The sequence below is a fragment of the Helicoverpa armigera genome, chromosome 9 (assembly GCF_030705265.1).
Source record: "Helicoverpa armigera isolate CAAS_96S chromosome 9, ASM3070526v1, whole genome shotgun sequence".
Taxonomy (NCBI): Eukaryota; Metazoa; Arthropoda; class Insecta; order Lepidoptera; family Noctuidae; genus Helicoverpa; species Helicoverpa armigera.
In genome coordinates, this window is record NC_087128.1 from 6,604,389 (window position 1) to 6,624,195 (window position 19,807).

Genomic DNA, 19,807 nt, shown 5'->3' on the forward strand with positions numbered 1-19,807 from the left:
ATGAGTTGTGGAACACAGCTATTTAGGAAATAAAATTAATTTGTGTAAAAATTCATATCTTGATTTTTAACACTTACCAACACATAAATTGTCAACACACTTAGTTCCTGATGAACACCTGCTGTCATCCGTACAGAATTGAATAGGCACACAGCCAAGTACAGGGTCTCCCGTAAAACCAGACGAACAGGAACAATGACCAATGTGATTCCTTGAAAGACAGTCAGCATTTTTGCCACATGCTCGAGGTATACTGCAGGAGTTTTTACACTTATAATTGACACAAGCTTCCTCTGATGAACAATCACTATCTTTAATACATTCAAACTTGACACACTGTTTGTAGGGATCGCCTTGGCTATCAGTAGGACATTCACAAATAGGATTATGTTTCGCGACTATGCATTCAGCATTTTCACCACAGGGGGATGACTTCTCGCAGGGGTCAATGCAATAATTGTTTTCACATTTGGTTTTATCGGAACAATCATCGTCAGAAAAGCACTCTCCTGGTAATCTGCAATTCCCGGTATTTGTATCCAGTACAGTTCCATTTGCACAACTACATGAATATGATCCTCGATTGTTTACACAGTTTGCATTCAAAGGGCATGGGTTAGTTGAACATTCGTTTATGTCTTCACAAACATTGTTGACTAAATCATACCCTGTTGGGCAAGTACACAGAGCTTTGTGATTTTCTATAGTACAAATGCCACCCTGACAATAAGTTTCTTCGCATTGGTCTGTAAATAAAACACATCATAAATACTTAAAAAAAAAATCTATCCTTACCTAGCCTGTTTTTTTGTTAAATTCATGTATGGATTTGCATAAAGTTTTCTTTATACATTAAAATACTTACCAGAACATTTGTTATTCCTTGTGTTACAGAATTTGTCGCTTGAGCAGTCAGGGTCATCTATACATTCCACCTTGAAGCAGCCAATTTTCTTGTCTAACGGATTTCCCAGGAAGCCTTTCTCACAGGCACATGCAACTCTATGTTTAACAACCTTACATAAAGCATTTAGACCACAAGTTTTAGTTTGACATGGGTTCGAACATTTTCCTCTAATGCACGCAAGTGAATCTTCACATTGATTATCGTTTCTACACTGGTTTGGTAATAAGCAACCGCTAGTATAAGGATCACCGATGGCGCCAACTGAGCAGACGCACTTGAAAGAGCCTGGGGTATCTACACATTGTGCTGATGGGTGGCATGGACTGTCAAGACATTCATTGATGTTTAGACATTCATCACTTGATAATTCGAATCCAGGAAGGCACTGACATTGTCCTCCATTACATAACTGATTACTTAAGCAGTCAGAACTCGTTTTACAACCAGGAATGCATACGCCAGCACTACAATGTTCTCCATGTAAGCAGTTACTACTGGAATGACATATTTTGTGACATCTATTATCGCTACATTTTTCTCCAATAGCACATCCAGAATTATCTTGACACGGAACTTGACAGAGATATCCAATGCACATGTGATCAGGAGGACACTCAGACGTACGCGAGCATGAACTAGGTTTTCTCACACATCCTTGTTGAGGTGTTGGTGTTCCTTGAAATCCAAGCGGGCACTCGCATTTGGTATTATGGTTGATTCTTGAACAAATAGCATTTGGCCCGCACGCTTTTGTTGATAAACAGGGATTGACACACCTGTTATTTATACAAGCCTCTTCGCTTGGGCAGTCTTCTTGACTTCTGCAACCAATCAAGCATTGTCCTGCGACACAAGCTTGTCCTATGCCACATTGCGTATGTTTAGAGCACTGGGTAACGCAGAAGTTTTTAGCGCAAGCTTCTCCTGGATCACATTGCGCGGAATTTTTACAGGCAGTAAAGCACTGACCATTGGAACAAACATCGCCATTGCAGTCACTTTCACTCGAGCAAATCAGTAACTTTTTCTTGCACGCATTGCCATTAATATTTTCGTAACCATCAGGACACATGCAAATTGCTTTTCTATTTACTACTTTACATAGCGAGTTAATTCCACAGGCACCATCACACGGATTTACACACCGTCTATTCACACATGTTGTTTCCAATGGACAGTCTTCATCGCCATTAGAACATTCATCTTGCCTTCTACAACCCCCATTGAAATCTTCTACATACCCAGTTGGGCATCTGCATACATAAGATGAGTGTCTCGGTTCACAGATAGCTGTTGAATGGCATGGATTAGGATTGCAAACTTCTATCTTCTTGCAGTTAACATCGGGTATAGGATCGGCCTTGTAGCCATTAGGACATTGACAACTTGCTTTGTGATTTTCAGCTATGCATACAGCATTCTCACCACAGGAGTCTTCCCCGCAAGCATTCATACACGAATGTGTTATACGATTGCATAATTCGTGCGGTGGACAGTCTGCGTTATAAATGCAAGGCACAGATTGACATCCTTTTTCCAAATCATTTGGATTTCCTGTAAACGGACCTGATGGACACTGACATTTTGCAATGTGGTTGTTAGTAACACAGACAGCGTTAGGACCGCATATTACTTGTTGACATGCAGAAATACACTTTTTAACGTCTCCCACATATTTACAGACTTCATTTTCTCTACATTGCGCATCATCTGAACATTGATTCTTATTAATAGCTATACATCCATCACGATCATTTGGATTTCCTCCAAATCCAGCTAGACACTCGCATCGGCTTTTGTGATTTTTTGTTACACACTTTGAATTTTGAGGACAAGTAAACAACGAACAACTGTCATCACACTTATTTACTCCAAGCACATCTTTTTGACAAGATTTGTTGTCCTCGCAATCATCATTAGACTTGCAATTTGGTGTTGAGGGCTGTTCACAATTAGAATTTAGAGGATTCCAAAGAAAACCATCTTTGCATTCACATAGTGGGTTATTTTCTATGACGCGGCAAACTTCGTTTGCACTACAGGCTATAGTTGAGCATAAATCAAAACAGCGCTTCGCTGTACCGTCTACGGAAATACAAACCTCAGGTTGTTTGCAATCACTATCTGCATTACATTTAGGCTCATGAGGTTCTTGAACAATTAAATGGCAACCCGTTTTCACATCTGTGGGTTTTCCAACATACCCTTCAGCACATATACAATGAGCTTGATGGTTGGCTCCAATACACAGAGAATTTGGACCACACTGCAGTTTGCTACAAGAATCTACACATTTCCGAACATTTTTCGCGACTTGGAAACATATTTCTGAATCCTTGCAGTCTCCATCTACCATGCATTTATTATCAGGAACGCATCCTCTTTGTAAATCATTAGGATTGCCACTATGCCCAGGTAGACAGTGACACTCGCCTTCTTCACAGATTGATTTAGGTCCACACATCATCGTACGACATACGTCAACACATTTCGATTTTTCACAGATGAATCCCTCAGGACATGTAGCGTTATGGGAACAAGTACATATGGTACCATCGGCGCATTTAGAAATGGAAACTTGTGAACATAACTCGTAAGGATTTCCAACGTATCGGCTTTTACAAATACAACTAAAACTTCCCGGTGTATTTATACATATTGCGTTTTCACCACATGGCTTACTTCCACATTCATCTACATCCGTACATTGTATGTTAGGGTTTCCAATGTATCCTGGAGGACATAAACATTCCACATGTGATCTGGTTTGCTGACAAACTGCATTTAGACCACATGAAGCTTTAGCACATGTTATTTGCCTTCGTGGTAAGCACGTTTTATACGGATTTCCAGTAAATCCTTTGTTGCATTTGCAAGCATTGGTTTGGCCGTAAACACAGTGTGCGTTTTGCCCACATCCAGGTTCACATGATGGTGGAGAAATCGCTGTGAACAATAATAATACGATAAATATAAAAAGCGATGGGAGAATATAATAAACGGATATTATAACGATATACTGTCTTATTACTTACGCGGCATGCAAAGTAAATCAGGATTTCCAACAAAAAATGCATTGCAAATACATTTCCCGCTCTGTTGGTCACATGAAGCGCCAACGCCACAGACAACACCCTCACATCTCTGTCTGCAACGACCCGCCACACACATAAGCGGCTGTTCACACGGCAAGCCGGGCCCACAAGTATCTCTTCTACATGCTCCTCCAGGGAACGGATTTCCAACCATTCCCTCTGGACATACGCAAGTCGGCCCAGTCTTTGATATTATACACTGGGCTCCAGAAGCGCAAGAATATGTATCACATCCTGTGAAATCAAATATACATAAGGTCAATAAGTAAAAAGAAGTTACAATGATTATATTGAGCAAATAATTAAACATACCAGAAATACATTTGCCACCTTCAGGTTTTGTATAGCCTGGGTTACAGCGACACCAAGCAGCATGGTTTTCTACTTCACAGAAAGCATTCAATCCACATGAGACACTGGTACATGGGGACAGGCAGGTGCTGTTTAAACACGCGAGCGTATTCGCGCAATCTTCATCTGCTCGGCATAAACGTTTCTCTGCTGGCATTTCTTCAACTTCACCTAAGAAATAAATTGTGATAAGTAAATTTCATTTTGGATCAACGAATTTACGAAAACGGACACAAATGTTATACTCACATCCGCTTTTATAGGGATCACCAACCATATTCGGAGGACACTCACAGCGATAGCCACCTTTCTGGTCGTGACAAATAGCTCCAAAAGCGCATGGTGCGCTATGACATTCATTTATATTTGTACATCCCGTGTAAGGATCTCCTTCGAAACCTGTCATACACATGCATCGAGGAGGATCACTTGGAGTACATTTCGAATTTATGCCGCAAGTAAATCTCTCACATGGACTTTTACATTTCTGTCCGTCTGTAACGTCCAAATAAAATGGCGGCGGGCATACACATTTTCCGGGCTGAATACATTTTTCATTTGGGAAGCAATCTGAATCGCTTATGCATCGCTTTTGATTTAGTGTGCAATGTCCGGACATTGTATCTTGGCTATAGCCAGCTGGACATTTGCAGGTGAACGAGCCAATCGTATTTACACATTCTGCGCCGAAACCGCATGCTGATTGTCCAGACGTACACTCGTTTATGTCTTCACAAGATCCTTCAGCCGTTTGTGAGAAACCAACTGGACAAGCGCAATAGCTCACTCCATCAGAGATAACAATACATTCTGCACCTTTTCCACACTTATTATCTTTTGTGCACCCAGAGAGCACACAATTACCATCTACAACTTTATATGGCGGTTGGCACTGGCATGTTATATCGTCACAAACTTCACAGAGATGGTAAGGGTTTCCACTGTATTCTGCCGGACATTTGCATTCGTAGCTACCAGGCAAATTCTTACAAATAGCATTTAGACCACATGGAGATCTACCGTGTTGAACACATTCATTAATATCTTCACATAATAGAGTTTCAGTGCTACGCGAAAAACCTTGTGTACAGACACAAACATTTTCTCCGTCATGTGAAATGCATTGTTCACCCTGAGGGCATGGATTGGTACTACTGCATTCAATAGGCATTTTTCCTGGAACACAGCCATTGACATAGGGATCGCCGCTGAACATACCAGGACATTCGCATAGGAAACGTCCAGGAAGATTTTTACAAACTGCTCCAGGTCCACAAGGGCTATCAATACATTCATTTATATCTTGACAACCAGTAGGTGATGATGGGTCGCCTGCAAACCCGCTTCTACATGTACATTGCGCAATCTGGTCATTCAGCAGACATTCTGAATTACTTCCACATTGTAAAGCCTCGCAAGGATCTGCAAAATTAAAATGTATTAAACTATTAACGACCTGTTTAAGAGTATTTCAAATGTTTAAAAATTTTCCTTTATCATAAAATTACTTACGCCTGCATTCATTGCCAACATTTGGCTCTGGGCACAGACACCTAGAGTTTGGATCACATACAGCATTACCGGGACAATCGTTATCAGATTTGCATGTTAGAATTTCAACACAGCGCATCCTAGGGTCTGGGTCAGGTAAACTGCCTTCTGGGCATTCGCAAGTATAGGATCCATCTCGATTGATGCAATCTGCTCCAACTCCACAAGCGCCTTCTATTTGACATTCGTCAATATCTAAACATTGCTTATAAGCATCACCGGTATATCCTTCTGGACATTGGCAAGTAAAGCTACCCGGCGTGTTAGTGCAACGTGCATTATTACCACAGCGGCCAACTGGTCCAACTGATCCATCACACTCATTGATGTCTACACAACCCGCCGCTATATCTGTTGGATCAAATGTCCAGCCATCTTCACAAACACAGTATGCTTCTATTCCATCCGGCTTACAGTAAGAATGATCACCGCATTTCACATCTTCACATGGCGCTCGACAAGCCACTCGTGGAGGAGAACCAACGAATCCGTTAATACATTCACAATTAAAACCTCCTGGTGTATTTAAACATAGTGAATTTTCCCCACAAATGGTAAGGTTTTTCGCACATTCGTCCACATCGATACAAACGGACCCACGAGCATCGAATCCTTCTTTACAAAAGCATTGGCTTTCTATGCATTCTGCATTGTTGGTACAATCAAAGTTTGATTTACACAAAGTGTTAACGTCCACCTAAAAATAAAAAGGTTTTAGAGTCTGGTACAAAATGATATAATTAAAGAAATAATAATTGTCAATGTTACCTGTTCGCAAGCAACTTGTGGGTCTGGTTGAGCTCTATAACCTTGTGGACAGACGCAATTGTATCCTGGAACCGCGTTCTCGCAGATGGCGTGAGTGCCGCAAGGGTGCTCAAGTGTTTCGCACTCGTCGATGTCTCGGCACCCCCCCGCTACTCGCGCATCTCCTGTGTACTCCGGCTTGCAAGTGCACACGAAGCTGCCAAGTGTGTTGGTACACATAGCATGTTCGCTGCACACTGCTTCGCTATTCTTACATTCATCCACGTCTGGTGTAACAAACAACGCAACCTCTAATTACATCTGCTACGGGCGCACTCTCCCGTTTTAAAGACACGCACGCAGTAGGTACGCCGACAGCCACTACGAAGAGGAAGTGATAGACACATAGACGATACGAAAGGCGACAGTGAATCCCACGGGATACAAGAAGAAAATACTGTATTATGTCAGGAATTTACACATCCTTCGATGCACTGGAACACAAAAATGAGCCCGGTCGTCGTAGGTATTATGTTGCCGACGACACGGATGCAGAGACTCACTGAAAAGTTCGATTATTTGTCGAATATATTAACGCCTCGAATTAGTAAAAGCGTGAAGCTACCGAGCGTCCAAGTCCGGTAGTTTTCAGCTCGATACGTTAAACGCGATTAGGTTAATGTAAGTGTCACAAAGCGTTAGACCACAGGAAATGAAAACATGTTAGAATTATTTAGGTCACACCTACTGGCGTTTCAGTGAAAGGCTTACCAATACACTGCACTTCTGGATTGCCTTCAAAACCTGGTGGGCACAGACAGCGATAAGCGCCTGGAAGATTCTCGCAAATCGCGCCAATGCCACAAGTGGCGTGTGCACACTCGTCCTGATCGCGACAGGCGACGCGAGGCTCGCCCTCGTAGCCGGGCGGGCAGCTGCACTCGTAGCCGCCCTCCACGTTGCGGCACAGCGCGCCCACGCCGCAGCTCCCCTCCTGGGCGCACTCGTCGATATCTACGCACTACGTACCACACCGAATCAGTTATACTCTTTATGAACATGGTTTGATTTTAAATGAAAAAGATTATAAAAATAAGATAAAAAGTCATTCATTCTAAGTAGGTTGAAAATCAGCACTTTTCGAAAGTCAAGTTTACAAATGACAGCCCCAAAAAGCCCGCCCTTCTCAACTAATAATGAATAAAATGTTTTTATACTGGCCTAAACCACGTTCTATAGCTTAAGGGCCTGCAATGTCAGTTTTACTCCTGTAGGTATATGGAATTAATTCACTCACGCCGTCGAAAGCATTTCCAGTGTAACCAGTCTGACACGCGCATGTATAGTTTCCGGGATAGTTCTGACACACAGCATTTACTCCACAAGCACCAGGTCGACGACATTCATCAATGTCTGTAACGTCCAAAATAGTTAATCATTCTGGTGCAAAAAGGTTACCATATTGAATGCATAAGTACATTCCAGATAAAAAGAGTAATTTTATACCTCTACACTCTTCTTCGCCGTCGCCCTCGAAACCTCGATTACACTTGCAAATAAAATGAGCTGGCAGGTTACAGCACTCAGCGTTTGCAACGCATCGCGACGCTACTGCCGGATCCTCACACTCATTTATATCTGTAAAAATGCCTCATCAGTATTTTACCAAACTGTGGCTAACAAACGGCGTTAACTAGTATAATATTTTTATTTGATACCAAAAGTTTACATAGATGAAATAAATACTTGATAACGTTACCTTTGCAAGTGAAACCGTCGCCTTCGTAGCCTGGGAAACACGAACATTGGAAACTACCAACCGTGTTGGTACAGTGTGCAAAAACATCGCATGGTCTGTCTTTGCATTCATTTACATCTAAAAGTAAACAATGCAAAAGTGAATAACATGTTCACAACCTATACATGCGTAATGCATATTCATGTGTAAAATTACATACCTGGTTCCTGACAGTTGCAGCCGCCGAAACCATCATTACAATGGCACACCCCGTTTAGACAACGACCATTTATACACTGGGCGCCATCTTCTTTGGTACAATCATCTAAAACATGAAGTGATATTCGGTAAGAACAACAAGCTGGTCTTTGTTAACTGCTGATAAATAATAAACAGTTGGTGCACGTACCTGTACATTTTAACTCTTTCACGAGTTCGTCGGATCCCTTATAGCAATCCTTGACACCGTCGCATAATTTTGATAATTCATATAATTGTAATATTTGTGTCGATTCGTTTACTTGACAGCCAAAATAGCCGTCTTCTAAATTTAAGAAAAATACTTCTCGTTTTATTCCTAAGCCTATTCCATATTGGCTTTGTGTCGCTACCTGTGAAAGACAGATTACATACTTCGACAATAAATCAATGCGACAGGCAATCAGGCTACAAATACTGATATAACTAAAGTTAATAATTAATTAAAAATAATTATATTCTATTACTCACATTTGTCGTTGTGACTAAGAGCGTCCAAACCACGAGCGGTAAGGTGTCTATCAACATTGTCTCTGTAACAAAAGAAATTATAAATTAATCATAATATTCATAAATTAAATAAATATTATTGTATTAAATTAACTGCAAGACGAATTACTATTTTTAAGGACTGAATAAATTAATAATCAACTTGATATTAGTATGGATCTCACGCCTTTTTTCGGTAGAACAAAACTCGGTTGCAAAACGTCGTGTTTAGGGAAGCATGTTGTTTTTTATTGGATTGCTTTTTCTGAACTAACTGTTTCCCGCGGCTTCAGTCGAGTTTGTATATAAGCCTATGCCACTCGGGCAAAGTTAAGTTTCTTAACAGTGGAATTTATATTTCAGGTCGGTTTAGTTTCGGAGCCTTTACGAGTAAAAAATGTTTCCCCTTTCCTATATTAATACCATAATAAAGAGGAAACATTTATGACCTCTTTTAAATGTACTGCCAATTATTTATTTTTCTACTTATAAGGATCACCAAAAAGGTTGTGCACCCGGCACGGGTTTCTATCCTTGTTTCATACAGAGAAGGTAACAGACGATGACAGTGAAGTTCGCTACAGTGCATAGTGCATCGAGCTTAGTATATGTCAATGCTACAGTGACAAATATAGCTACAAAACTCAAAAACTGCGATTTGTTTGTCAGCAGGATTGAAATTTAACAAAATAGGTACTCGGCAGTCAGAATTTTCCGGATATAGGTATGTTATGGACTCGAAATTATTTTTTTTTATTTTCTGTCAATCTGGCAAGGTATAGCTATCTTCCGAATTTCAGTACGAAATAAAAGGTAGAAAGATTTCACTCAATACGTACGTGTACTATCTGCAAAATGTTATTCCTGCCGAGCGTATTTTGTTTTTTTTTTCTTGAAATGGTATTGGATACCATTTTTTTTTTCGTAGCTTTCGTTGCGCTGGTCAGTATTAAAACGAAGTAGATTACATTCTCTTTGGTGGATTAGTCTGTGAGGCTAGGCTATCACATAAATTATTATATTACAAAACTCATTCATTTTTGCGAATACGGATACATGTGGATCTTATATTATTAAACAAAAGGAGCATTTACCATATCCTACCAGAAGGCTAGAGTGGTTTGCACCATTTCAATATAACGATAACCGAACCATAACTATAATCACGATTTCTCACATCTGATAAGATTGTGCTTTAACTACGCAATTCTATTTACCAGGCGAACCTCCTAATTTTTCCAAGTCGTTTATAAAAGATTATTTACTTTACACGTTTCAGCTGACAACAAATCGTCATTCACGTTAACCGTTTCAATGTTCGACACTCAACTCAATAAACCTGTTTGCAAGAAAACGCACTCGATGTTGACAAGTTTAGTGCTGTTTTATTTCATACTGACGTGACGTAAATACGGTTATTAAAATCACACTTTTTAACCCTTAAATTGGCAAATCAATTTATTACAAAAAAATAATATTTTTTTGTTATTTCTTTGTTTATTACGATGACAGATGACTGAAAAAAATCGAAAAAAAAATCTACCTATTACAGTTTTCGCGAAAATCTATGTACTCCGGGGAGTACATTGCCAACTATAGGGGTTCTTCTGTTCGTACTACGTGGAGTACGTTGCCAAAATATGAATAAAACACATTTTAATAAAATCTTCCCTTTATTAATCATAATTCTTATCAAACTACATAATATGCATTTATTGCGTGTGAGATTAGCGGAAGCAATTTCTTTTGTTACTTTCTCCTGCCATAAAACACAGAAGCATATTGCATTTCACGCAAAAAACTTTAGTTCTTCTATCTTTGCAAAACCTACAGCGTGATTGCTTATCCGCTATTTCTGGAAAATGTCCGACAGCATTTTCTGATATTGTCCACCGGCCGTTCAGCTGTAAGTTTCTGAATTATTTCTCCTTCACCTACCCAAATACCACCATGTACTGGACCCCTTTCAAGACGTCGGCTCTTGTACAAAGATATAAGCATATCTGCTAAATCAGGTCGTGTCAGGTTCAAGCAATGCTAAAAATAAAAAAGAACATGCTGTATGACATACAATTCACGACACAACTGAAGTCATTTTACATAAAAACCAATAAAACAAGGGTAGTTTGCATGTCTAAGTAATAGGCAATGTACTTCGTGTATACCAAAGTTTATGTTGTGGACTTCACTATGTACTTGGCAACGGTATTCAGGGAGTACATACAAAGTTATGAAGTTATAAAATTGCGATTACATTATTTACACGCAAAATTACGAATGATTGATATCATTTATAATGTTCCTATGCAATTTAAAAACAAATAACCACAAGTCCCATCCAAAAAAATGTAGAAAAACACACAAAACTTACCCGTGACGCAGATACGCCAGACAGCTCCAAAAACATTTTGAATTTGACAGCTATTTTTCAATGGAACCACATTCAAATATTTTTTCTAACAAAATATACAATAATTGCAAGCCAAAAATAATAATAAATTGTATTATTTTTAAAATTAGTACCTCAATAAATTTTAAAAAAGTTAATGTCTTTGGTGGAGTACGCTGCCAATTTAAGGGTTAAACAAAAGGCTAGAACCTCAATAACATGTTGTATCTTTGTTTTTGGAGGTTAACGCAGTTGTAAAATACATGTACCTATCAACTTTCACCTTATTATTTTTATGGTGGCTAAGGTTGACTTAGCCATAATACGAATGTTAGTTTGTAACCCTTAAAGATTTATCCCGGTGTCCAGAATGTTTATCTCAGATTGTAATTAAAAGAGTAAAAATAGCTTCAAATAATATAACAAGAAGAATTGAGTCTGTGTGACCATTAGCGTAAGTTTTCGTTTATAATTACACCCACGACAAAGGCGAAGGCTGCTGCACGAGGTCATATAACTGTGTGAGCGGCATATTGTCGTTTACCTAGTTCAAACTGCACTGACAAACTTAAAGTACCTAGTTCAGTCAATACATTGTATTCAATATGAATAAATTGGGGTTAGGGACAATGATTTTGCGTGTTTAACTGGTTGCATGCTGATTTACGAGTGCGTTTGCACTTCACCTAAGCGCAGAGCTCACCGCAAATGTCGTTGTGCTAGTTGTCACAGCCGCTGCACCCGTCGTTTACATGCGCATTACATTTTGTACTTTGTGATAAAAACAATCAATTCTACTTTGAAAGTGAACGCTTTAGGCACGAACTGAATATGTGTTAACGTCATGATATCGTCATCGGTGAGTGGTAAACGAAGTATTCTTGTTAAGTGACAAAAAGTACAGACATATAGCAGTAAAGTACGTGAAGTCAGATACTAAGTAGCGGATGTACCTATATTCAGAGTAGGTGGTAATGCTTCTTAATTACGTAGGCTTTAAGTAGGCGATACCTTGATATTACCGCTAAGTAAACGCTTCGTAGAGCTGCGAACTTCGTTGGCTTTTAAAACATTCATTCAAGCAATCGATAATGAAGAAAAACATGCAAAATGTAGATAATTAAATTAGTTATTCCATGTACGATCGTTAATCTAAGCAGGGGCCCGATTCTCCTAAGTTAATAATGTCAAAATCGAATAGAAATCGAATCGCAATAGCAGTTTTAACCATATCGGGCATTCTGCTACTAATAAAAGACCAATCGTATTCGATTGACATTTGATTGGTGTGCGATTGGTCTGCTATTTTGGTGATTTTGTTCTATACGGCAGTTTGCTCTACATACAATCATATTGCAATCATAAATCATTTGCAGACAAAATGATTCATTATTGAATGACAGAAAAGGATAAAAACGTTTATCTCAAAGAAAAAATAGCGGAATGCCACATACGCTTCAATCGTAATCGAGTCGGGATTGGATCTCAGTCGAATCGAGTCGAACGTGAATCGTATGCCGCTTGAGTAAAATTAGGAGAATCGGGCCCCAGGTATAAAAAGCTGTGGCCAGTAATATTATAGTCCTTTTTACTTAATGCCTAAAAACATAAAATTGATTGCTCAGCGCAACATATTACCTATTTACAATAGTTTTCATTACATTTATGCATCTTATATTATATTACAGAATGCTTTATTAAGATTAGCTAATGCAATAAATATAAATTCGTATAGACGCTATTGTTAAAGTATTATTAAATTATCATAAAGCTTATTATACGATTGGTTAACGACAAGGGTATCTGCGTACCTAAACAAAAGGAATTATGACAAGGTTAGTTGGATGGTGTCACAAATTACTTACAAATGATTACTATATACTAAAGGCCAGACGCACTGAAATACTATACCTAATGTTGTTTTCAAATATCGTTACCCTTGACATCTTAAACTACTCGTGACAAACGCACACATGAAGTAAAATGTAGTTATAGGAAAATCCACAGGTGTTAGATCATTGTTATTTCATCGTTTGAGAGGTATGTACAATCGCGATTTTTTACCAAAATAAACCAAACATTAGAAGCAAATTAATTTCAAAAAATATTTAATCATTTTATCCCACAGATTGCCGGTAACAGATAGGTATATAATGTATTTCTTAGTAAATGCATTCGCATAATATTATTTTAAATTGAAATCTGTAATACTTTTAAAATACCATGATGTCATCTTTAATTTGAATATCCTTGAACTCTCAAACACTAAGATATAAAAACATTAACTTATAGCGATGTATTTAAGATGCGTTAGAAAATATATTATTTACAGTTTGCAGTCATTTTGAGAAAATAATATAGAAATTCAGTCTTTCGATAGCTTTATGAGAATTATAAGGTTTATTTATATTACAATTTACTTTTATCTGGATGTACACAAAGAAAATGTGGATACTACAAACATGAATGGCTGCAAGAATATTGCATTCAGAACTCGTTGATAATTCCAGTCGAACAGAGGACATTTCATATTTTTGATCTTTAAAACCGAGAGTCGAATCCGATCCCCATATATTTCGGAAAACGCTAAACAGTTAATGGTGATAATAACTACAAATAGTTCATTAATTTTCTTCCACAGTAACAAGTCAAATGGTTAAATAAAATGAAAAAAGGTTACTCTACCTATTTTGCGCATCGGTAGGTAACCCTAAAACCAGTATATGTACTTGCAATTATGCAATTCTACTCTATGTAGGTGTCCTTTTAGTTTAACGATAAGCAATGGTGATGTAACCGATGCATTTTAATAGTCTGTGTTCAAGTATAACTTTACAGGCTGTTTTTATGAGACTGACTAAGTTGTGACATGTAAGACAAGGACCAATATGACTACATGGATTCTTTTGAAGCAAGGTTTTAGTGCGTGTTGTTTAGAATAAAGAATGTTCCTATCCGTTTCTATGTGAATTTATTTATCAGTCCTTGTTACCATTGTTAACGAAAGTGAAACAAGTAGTTAACCAATATCGTTACCACGTTCGACGCCATAGGCGTATGTTAAGCCTTACGTCATGAACGGAGTTGTTAGCCGCCGTGGGTTCGCGTGTACGAATGTGGTATCAAATCGGGTGTAAAATGCGTCCGCGAGCGCGCGCGGGCTCGCTTGCGCCATTCACTTTCACGTGGCGCTCGCTGCGTACTTCACTCGTACTGAAAGTGGGCTGACAACGAACAATGCCTGACGCAGTTTCTCTCCTCACAAACAATTCTTTATCTGATTCCAGATGTTACTTGCCAACTTTGTCCCTCAATACTGAACTGAATGTCAACCTACTGTAAACGCTTAACCGTTATCTACGAGCTATTTCAGTAAAGCACCTACCCACTGCCCAAGTTATTTATTGTAGGTTCATGTTATAAACAGAATGTTCATATTTTGTGGAGTATTTCTTTTAGATTTAATAGTACATATACACCAGTCCGTCTGAGAACGGAATACCTAGTTATTTTAAGATGATTGAAAAACTCGATGTCTATTACAATACCTTAATAATTTTACCTTTAATCAATATAAAAACCCAATACATTATAAGAATTGATGTTTAATTCAAAACCTGATCGTTTTTTTGTTCCACATACAATTTCAGTTGAGTGATTCTGCTATTGAGATTTTCCCAGAAATGACTCACGGTACTTTAACTAAGGTATCTAAGATGATACATGGCTGAGATGCCTGTGTTCCGTTTCTCACAGAATTCACGCCACCATTATATTATTTCCCAGTAATTAAGTAAGTATTCGTACTTTCTCGACTAAATTGCGGCCAATGAGTTTACATTACTCCACTCTCCATTTGGGTTTTTGTTCAATAAAACAATTCGAGTGACGTAACAGTTTCAACAAAAATTAATAAGACCATAAACAGAATGTATCTAGAGTTATTATGAATTTCGAAATGAATAATAAACCACAAGTATGATTTAACTTGGAGTGTAAAAACTATGTATAAGAATAAATAATTCAAGTAAGCTTTTTTACCTGTTTTAATTGAAATAATTATGTTCTACGTAAGTCATAAAAGGAAGGTCAAAAACATAAGTGTTCTTTGAACCCTAAGCAATCATCCTTACTTACAGAGACGTGATCAAGAACGTTCGTGCAGAATTGCAGATGAAACGCGCGAGTATGTACAAGCGCCACCTTGTAAGAGCAACACAACCACGCCAAGTTGCAGTGAATGTGCTCTGCTTAGATCTTGATAGCTCAGCACAAAATTGCATTGGTATTATCGATAATAATCGATTGGATCGCGCGCGTATCATTGCGAACGGTACCAGTAGTAACACTAGCGGTACAATCCATCTGTCTCAACAGCACTAGCGGAATTGTATCTAAGTATATAATAGGTAGGTACATTGTTATTGGCCCCACATTCACGTCACTCATTATTCGTTACTCATAGAGGCATGTATTTAGCATATTCGATATACCAGTCTATTTACTCACTGGCTTGTTAGTCTAGTAATAATTTTTATATAGATTCGGAGAACAGTTGACAACCCGGATCCGGGTCAGACCAGAAATGTAAATATTTGGCATTGTGTCGCCAAAACTAACACTCGGGTTAAATGTAGCGTGTCGCTACTCCGAAAATTGAATTGTTTTGCTTATTTTCTTATTTCCTTCTGTTTGCTTATTTCTTTCAGTTTATTTTGAATAGGTACATCCTTTTTAGAAGCATCCAATTAAAGAACTAGGAACATTCTGCAACCGGATATAAAAGTAGCCTAAATATTATTCAGATTTTTATTCATTCGTTTTATTATTCCCAAGTTTCATCATAATTTCTGCCTGAATAAGAAACCAACATACAATTTTTCGCTATTTTAATATTATCGTTATGGATTAAGACTTTTAAGATATTTAATTTTCCTCTCTTATTGGTACACAAAGATTAGTGCAGTCATTGAAGCGAAAAATACGGTCTAACCTCCGAATTTTTTTACTGTGAACCGATTTGCATGAAATTTTGGAATTAGGTTCATCTTACCCTTAACTTCAAAAGTGAATATGATTTGAACTCCGCCACCCCCCCTGGGGGTGGTTGACACCCCTTCTTTGGGGTGAATATTTTTTTTGCAAAATAACCTCGGATATCGATAGAAGACCTAATTTTAAGCTAAAGTTGTCTTTAAAGTTTTAAAAAAAATCCTATACTTTTCAAGTTATTGGCAATTGAAAATTGGCAATTTTTTCACGTTTTTCATCGGTTTTTTGCAAATATCTCCAAAAATATAGGTTTTATCGAAAATTTATAAAGAACAAAATTGTAGCAGGTAAAACAACGAACAATTTGTTTTTTTATAAAAGGTCCTAAGTGCAATATTAAGCTAGATATTAAAGATCAAAGCCGTTTTTTATTTTGTCTGAAATTTAATCGACGTAGTTTATGCCATGTATTATTTTAGTAAGTTGATCAATTTACCAGTTTTATTATTTTCCGGTGACATATATACACATTACAATAGTTGTGATTCTTTATTATACTGCCTACTTTCACATATTGACACTCCGAAGTTTTCAGTTACTAAGTAGAAAAAAATATGACAAGTTTTTGGACCGTAACTCCTTCAATTTTCATGCCATCACAATTTATAAAAAAACCACTGTAAAAGTAATTAAGAGAGCTACAACATCCATCATTGCAATATATAGTAAAGAACTTTTTTCTAAAACGGTGAAGGGTTAAAGGGCTTAAGAGAGGCTGTGATTGCGCTGCCACGCGCTCTTTAAACAATCATATCTCCGTCAATTTTTGTTCGACAGAAAAAACAAATAAACCAAATTGTTTGTCAGAAAAATACCTAATTTTTTTATCACTACACTTTTATACGTATCTGCCGTAATTTTTGAGATATTATGAAAAACAAGTGGGTTTTTCTTTAATTTGAAATTTTGTTCTTTTCGTTAATCGTGACTTTTTTGAAAAATATCTGTCCTGAAGCAGCCAAACTGATACTATCTATCAAACTCTTCATAATAAAGTTAATCCTAGGCGGAATACGATTAATTTTAATTTTGGTGGAAATGGCACTTATGAAACCCATTGATTTAAAAGAAAAAATATAAGATGCTCCCCTTATTTGCAATACAGCTCACTTATTTTACGTGCAAAAGACTTTTAATAGTGCTCATCTTAAAGCTTATTTCAAGCACTACAAAACCCATTTGTATTAGAATGTATAAAATGCATCTACTCGCCGCTAAATGGCATTGACCACAACGATTAAATTTCAGACAAAATAAAAAACGGCTTTGATCTTTAATATCTAGCTTAATATTGCACTTAGGACCTTTTATAAAAAAACAAATTGTTCGTTGTTTTACCTGCTACAATTTTGTTCTTTATAAATTTTCGATAAAACCTATATTTTTGGAGATATTTGCAAAAAACCGATGAAAAACGTGAAAAAATTGCGAATTTTCAATTGCCAATAACTTGGAAAGTATTGGATTTTTTTTAAAACTTTAAAGACAACTTTAGCTTAAAATTAGGTCTTCTATCGATATCCGAGGTTATTTTGCAAAAAAAATATTCACCCCAAAGAAGGGGTGTCAACCACCCCCAGGGGGGGTGGCGGAGTTCAAATCATATTCACTTTTGAAGTTAAGGGTAAGATGAACCTAATTCCAAAATTTCATGCAAATCGGTTCACAGTAAAAAAAATCGTAGCAATAATGCTTCAATGACTGCACTAGATGCTCGATTGGTCATTGCGGCGACGTTATTAGACGTGATGGCACTACATGTATCGATAGCATCTATTAAAGGAGAAAGAGCGGTTAGGCAGAGACCAAGTTCCGGTGACGGCGGACGGCGGCGGGCGGCGACCGGCGCGCGATGCGTTACGCGTCAGGAATACTAAACGAGGCTCGGTGACGGAGCCCGAGGGACGGACAAGTGGAGCGACCGCTTCGAGCGCCGCGTTGTACCGCAGACCACACTCCACATCTTGAAGTTGTTTCTTGTTGAATTAATCCAACATGAGACAGCACTTCGCTTAGATTTTATTTATATAATAACTACCAGTAAACAGGAATAGAATGTTTAAGTGTTTATATACCTATGTTTATAACAAAAGTACTTTGGTCGTGGTCGCCAAGTTTATTATTTTGAAATTTGTAAGTACAAATCGTGTTCTTATTTCAGGATTGTTATGTTATATTCTGGTAAAATAATAAATACAAATTCAATAAGATTATAACTTAAGTACGTATACGGAAATGGCTACGATTATCTTATAACGGCATTGACGGCATACCTACACGTTAAAAATAATTTTCATAAGTCTTCTAACATATTAATATATACAGCGATTATTGATGATTCAGACATTCAGTAGCTAGTTAGCAAAGTACCTATCATTACATTGTTATCATTTACATAATTTATTATAATGTTTGCACAAGCTAGCCCCGTATCAGCTGTAACATTGGTAACTGCCAAGAACAATGAAGATATAACGTCTACATCAAGATAAATAATAACTCCTGGAGAATATAATATAGAAACTCCTCCTTTACCAAAGTTATAAAAAGCTTTTTATTTTGTTATTATTGGTGTTACACGAACAAATAGCAAAGTAATGTTTAGAGACGAGGTTTGAAGGTGACACGGGTAACCAAAAAACAATGTGAAAACCGGCTGTCACGGTATGGGCATGTGATGCCGAAGACTGAGAATCATGTGGTGAAGGAGATACTGGGCATAAACGTCGATGGATGTAATGAAAGAGGAAGAACAAAACATGATGAATAGATTGCCGTTTATATGGCTAGAAATAATATTACTAGCGACATGACGGCAGATAGAAAAGTATGACAGGAGAGGAAATGCTGCGCCGACGTCAAATGAAATTTAATAAATTCAGGATGATGATTATTTAAAATTATTATGCAGGTACTTTCGAGATGTTTTATGGCACCAACTCAGTCACTGATGATGGGAACCATAATGGGAAATTAGATAAGTCGTAGGCAATTCGAAGATAACTAAACACGAATTATGTAAGTATGAATCTGGTATAGGTCAGAAAAAAACTACAAAACAATGGCACATGGTTTGAGTATAGAGAAGACAATGTCGAGGAAACGCCACTACAGTATAAGCACCCATCTCCTGTTTTATTTGAGCTTATTTTACGTAGATCACCCTAATAAAATGTTGTCACAAAATATATTAACTAAAACATTCGCAAAGTTATAACAAATGGCAAATG

At 37.6% G+C, this 19,807-nt stretch overlaps 1 protein-coding gene across 1 annotated transcript in view; it reads right to left on the bottom strand.

Annotated features, from left to right (window-relative positions):
* LOC110370027 (uncharacterized) overlaps positions 1-19,807 on the bottom strand; it is a 99,937-nt gene that overhangs the window by 73,475 nt on the left and 6,655 nt on the right. Inside the window, exons 2-15 of the mRNA XM_049839294.2 lie at positions 9,119-9,180; positions 8,799-9,000; positions 8,610-8,714; positions 8,411-8,527; positions 8,158-8,289; positions 7,949-8,064; positions 7,423-7,672; positions 6,673-6,938; positions 5,866-6,601; positions 4,603-5,775; positions 4,315-4,524; positions 3,943-4,236; positions 866-3,853; positions 78-746 (exon numbers count right to left, since the gene is read on the bottom strand). Of these exons, the coding sequence (XP_049695251.2) occupies positions 78-746; positions 866-3,853; positions 3,943-4,236; positions 4,315-4,524; positions 4,603-5,775; positions 5,866-6,601; positions 6,673-6,938; positions 7,423-7,672; positions 7,949-8,064; positions 8,158-8,289; positions 8,411-8,527; positions 8,610-8,714; positions 8,799-9,000; positions 9,119-9,175 (7,315 nt within the window). The 5' untranslated portion in view covers positions 9,176-9,180. The remainder of the gene's footprint in view (positions 1-77; positions 747-865; positions 3,854-3,942; positions 4,237-4,314; positions 4,525-4,602; positions 5,776-5,865; positions 6,602-6,672; positions 6,939-7,422; positions 7,673-7,948; positions 8,065-8,157; positions 8,290-8,410; positions 8,528-8,609; positions 8,715-8,798; positions 9,001-9,118; positions 9,181-19,807) is intronic.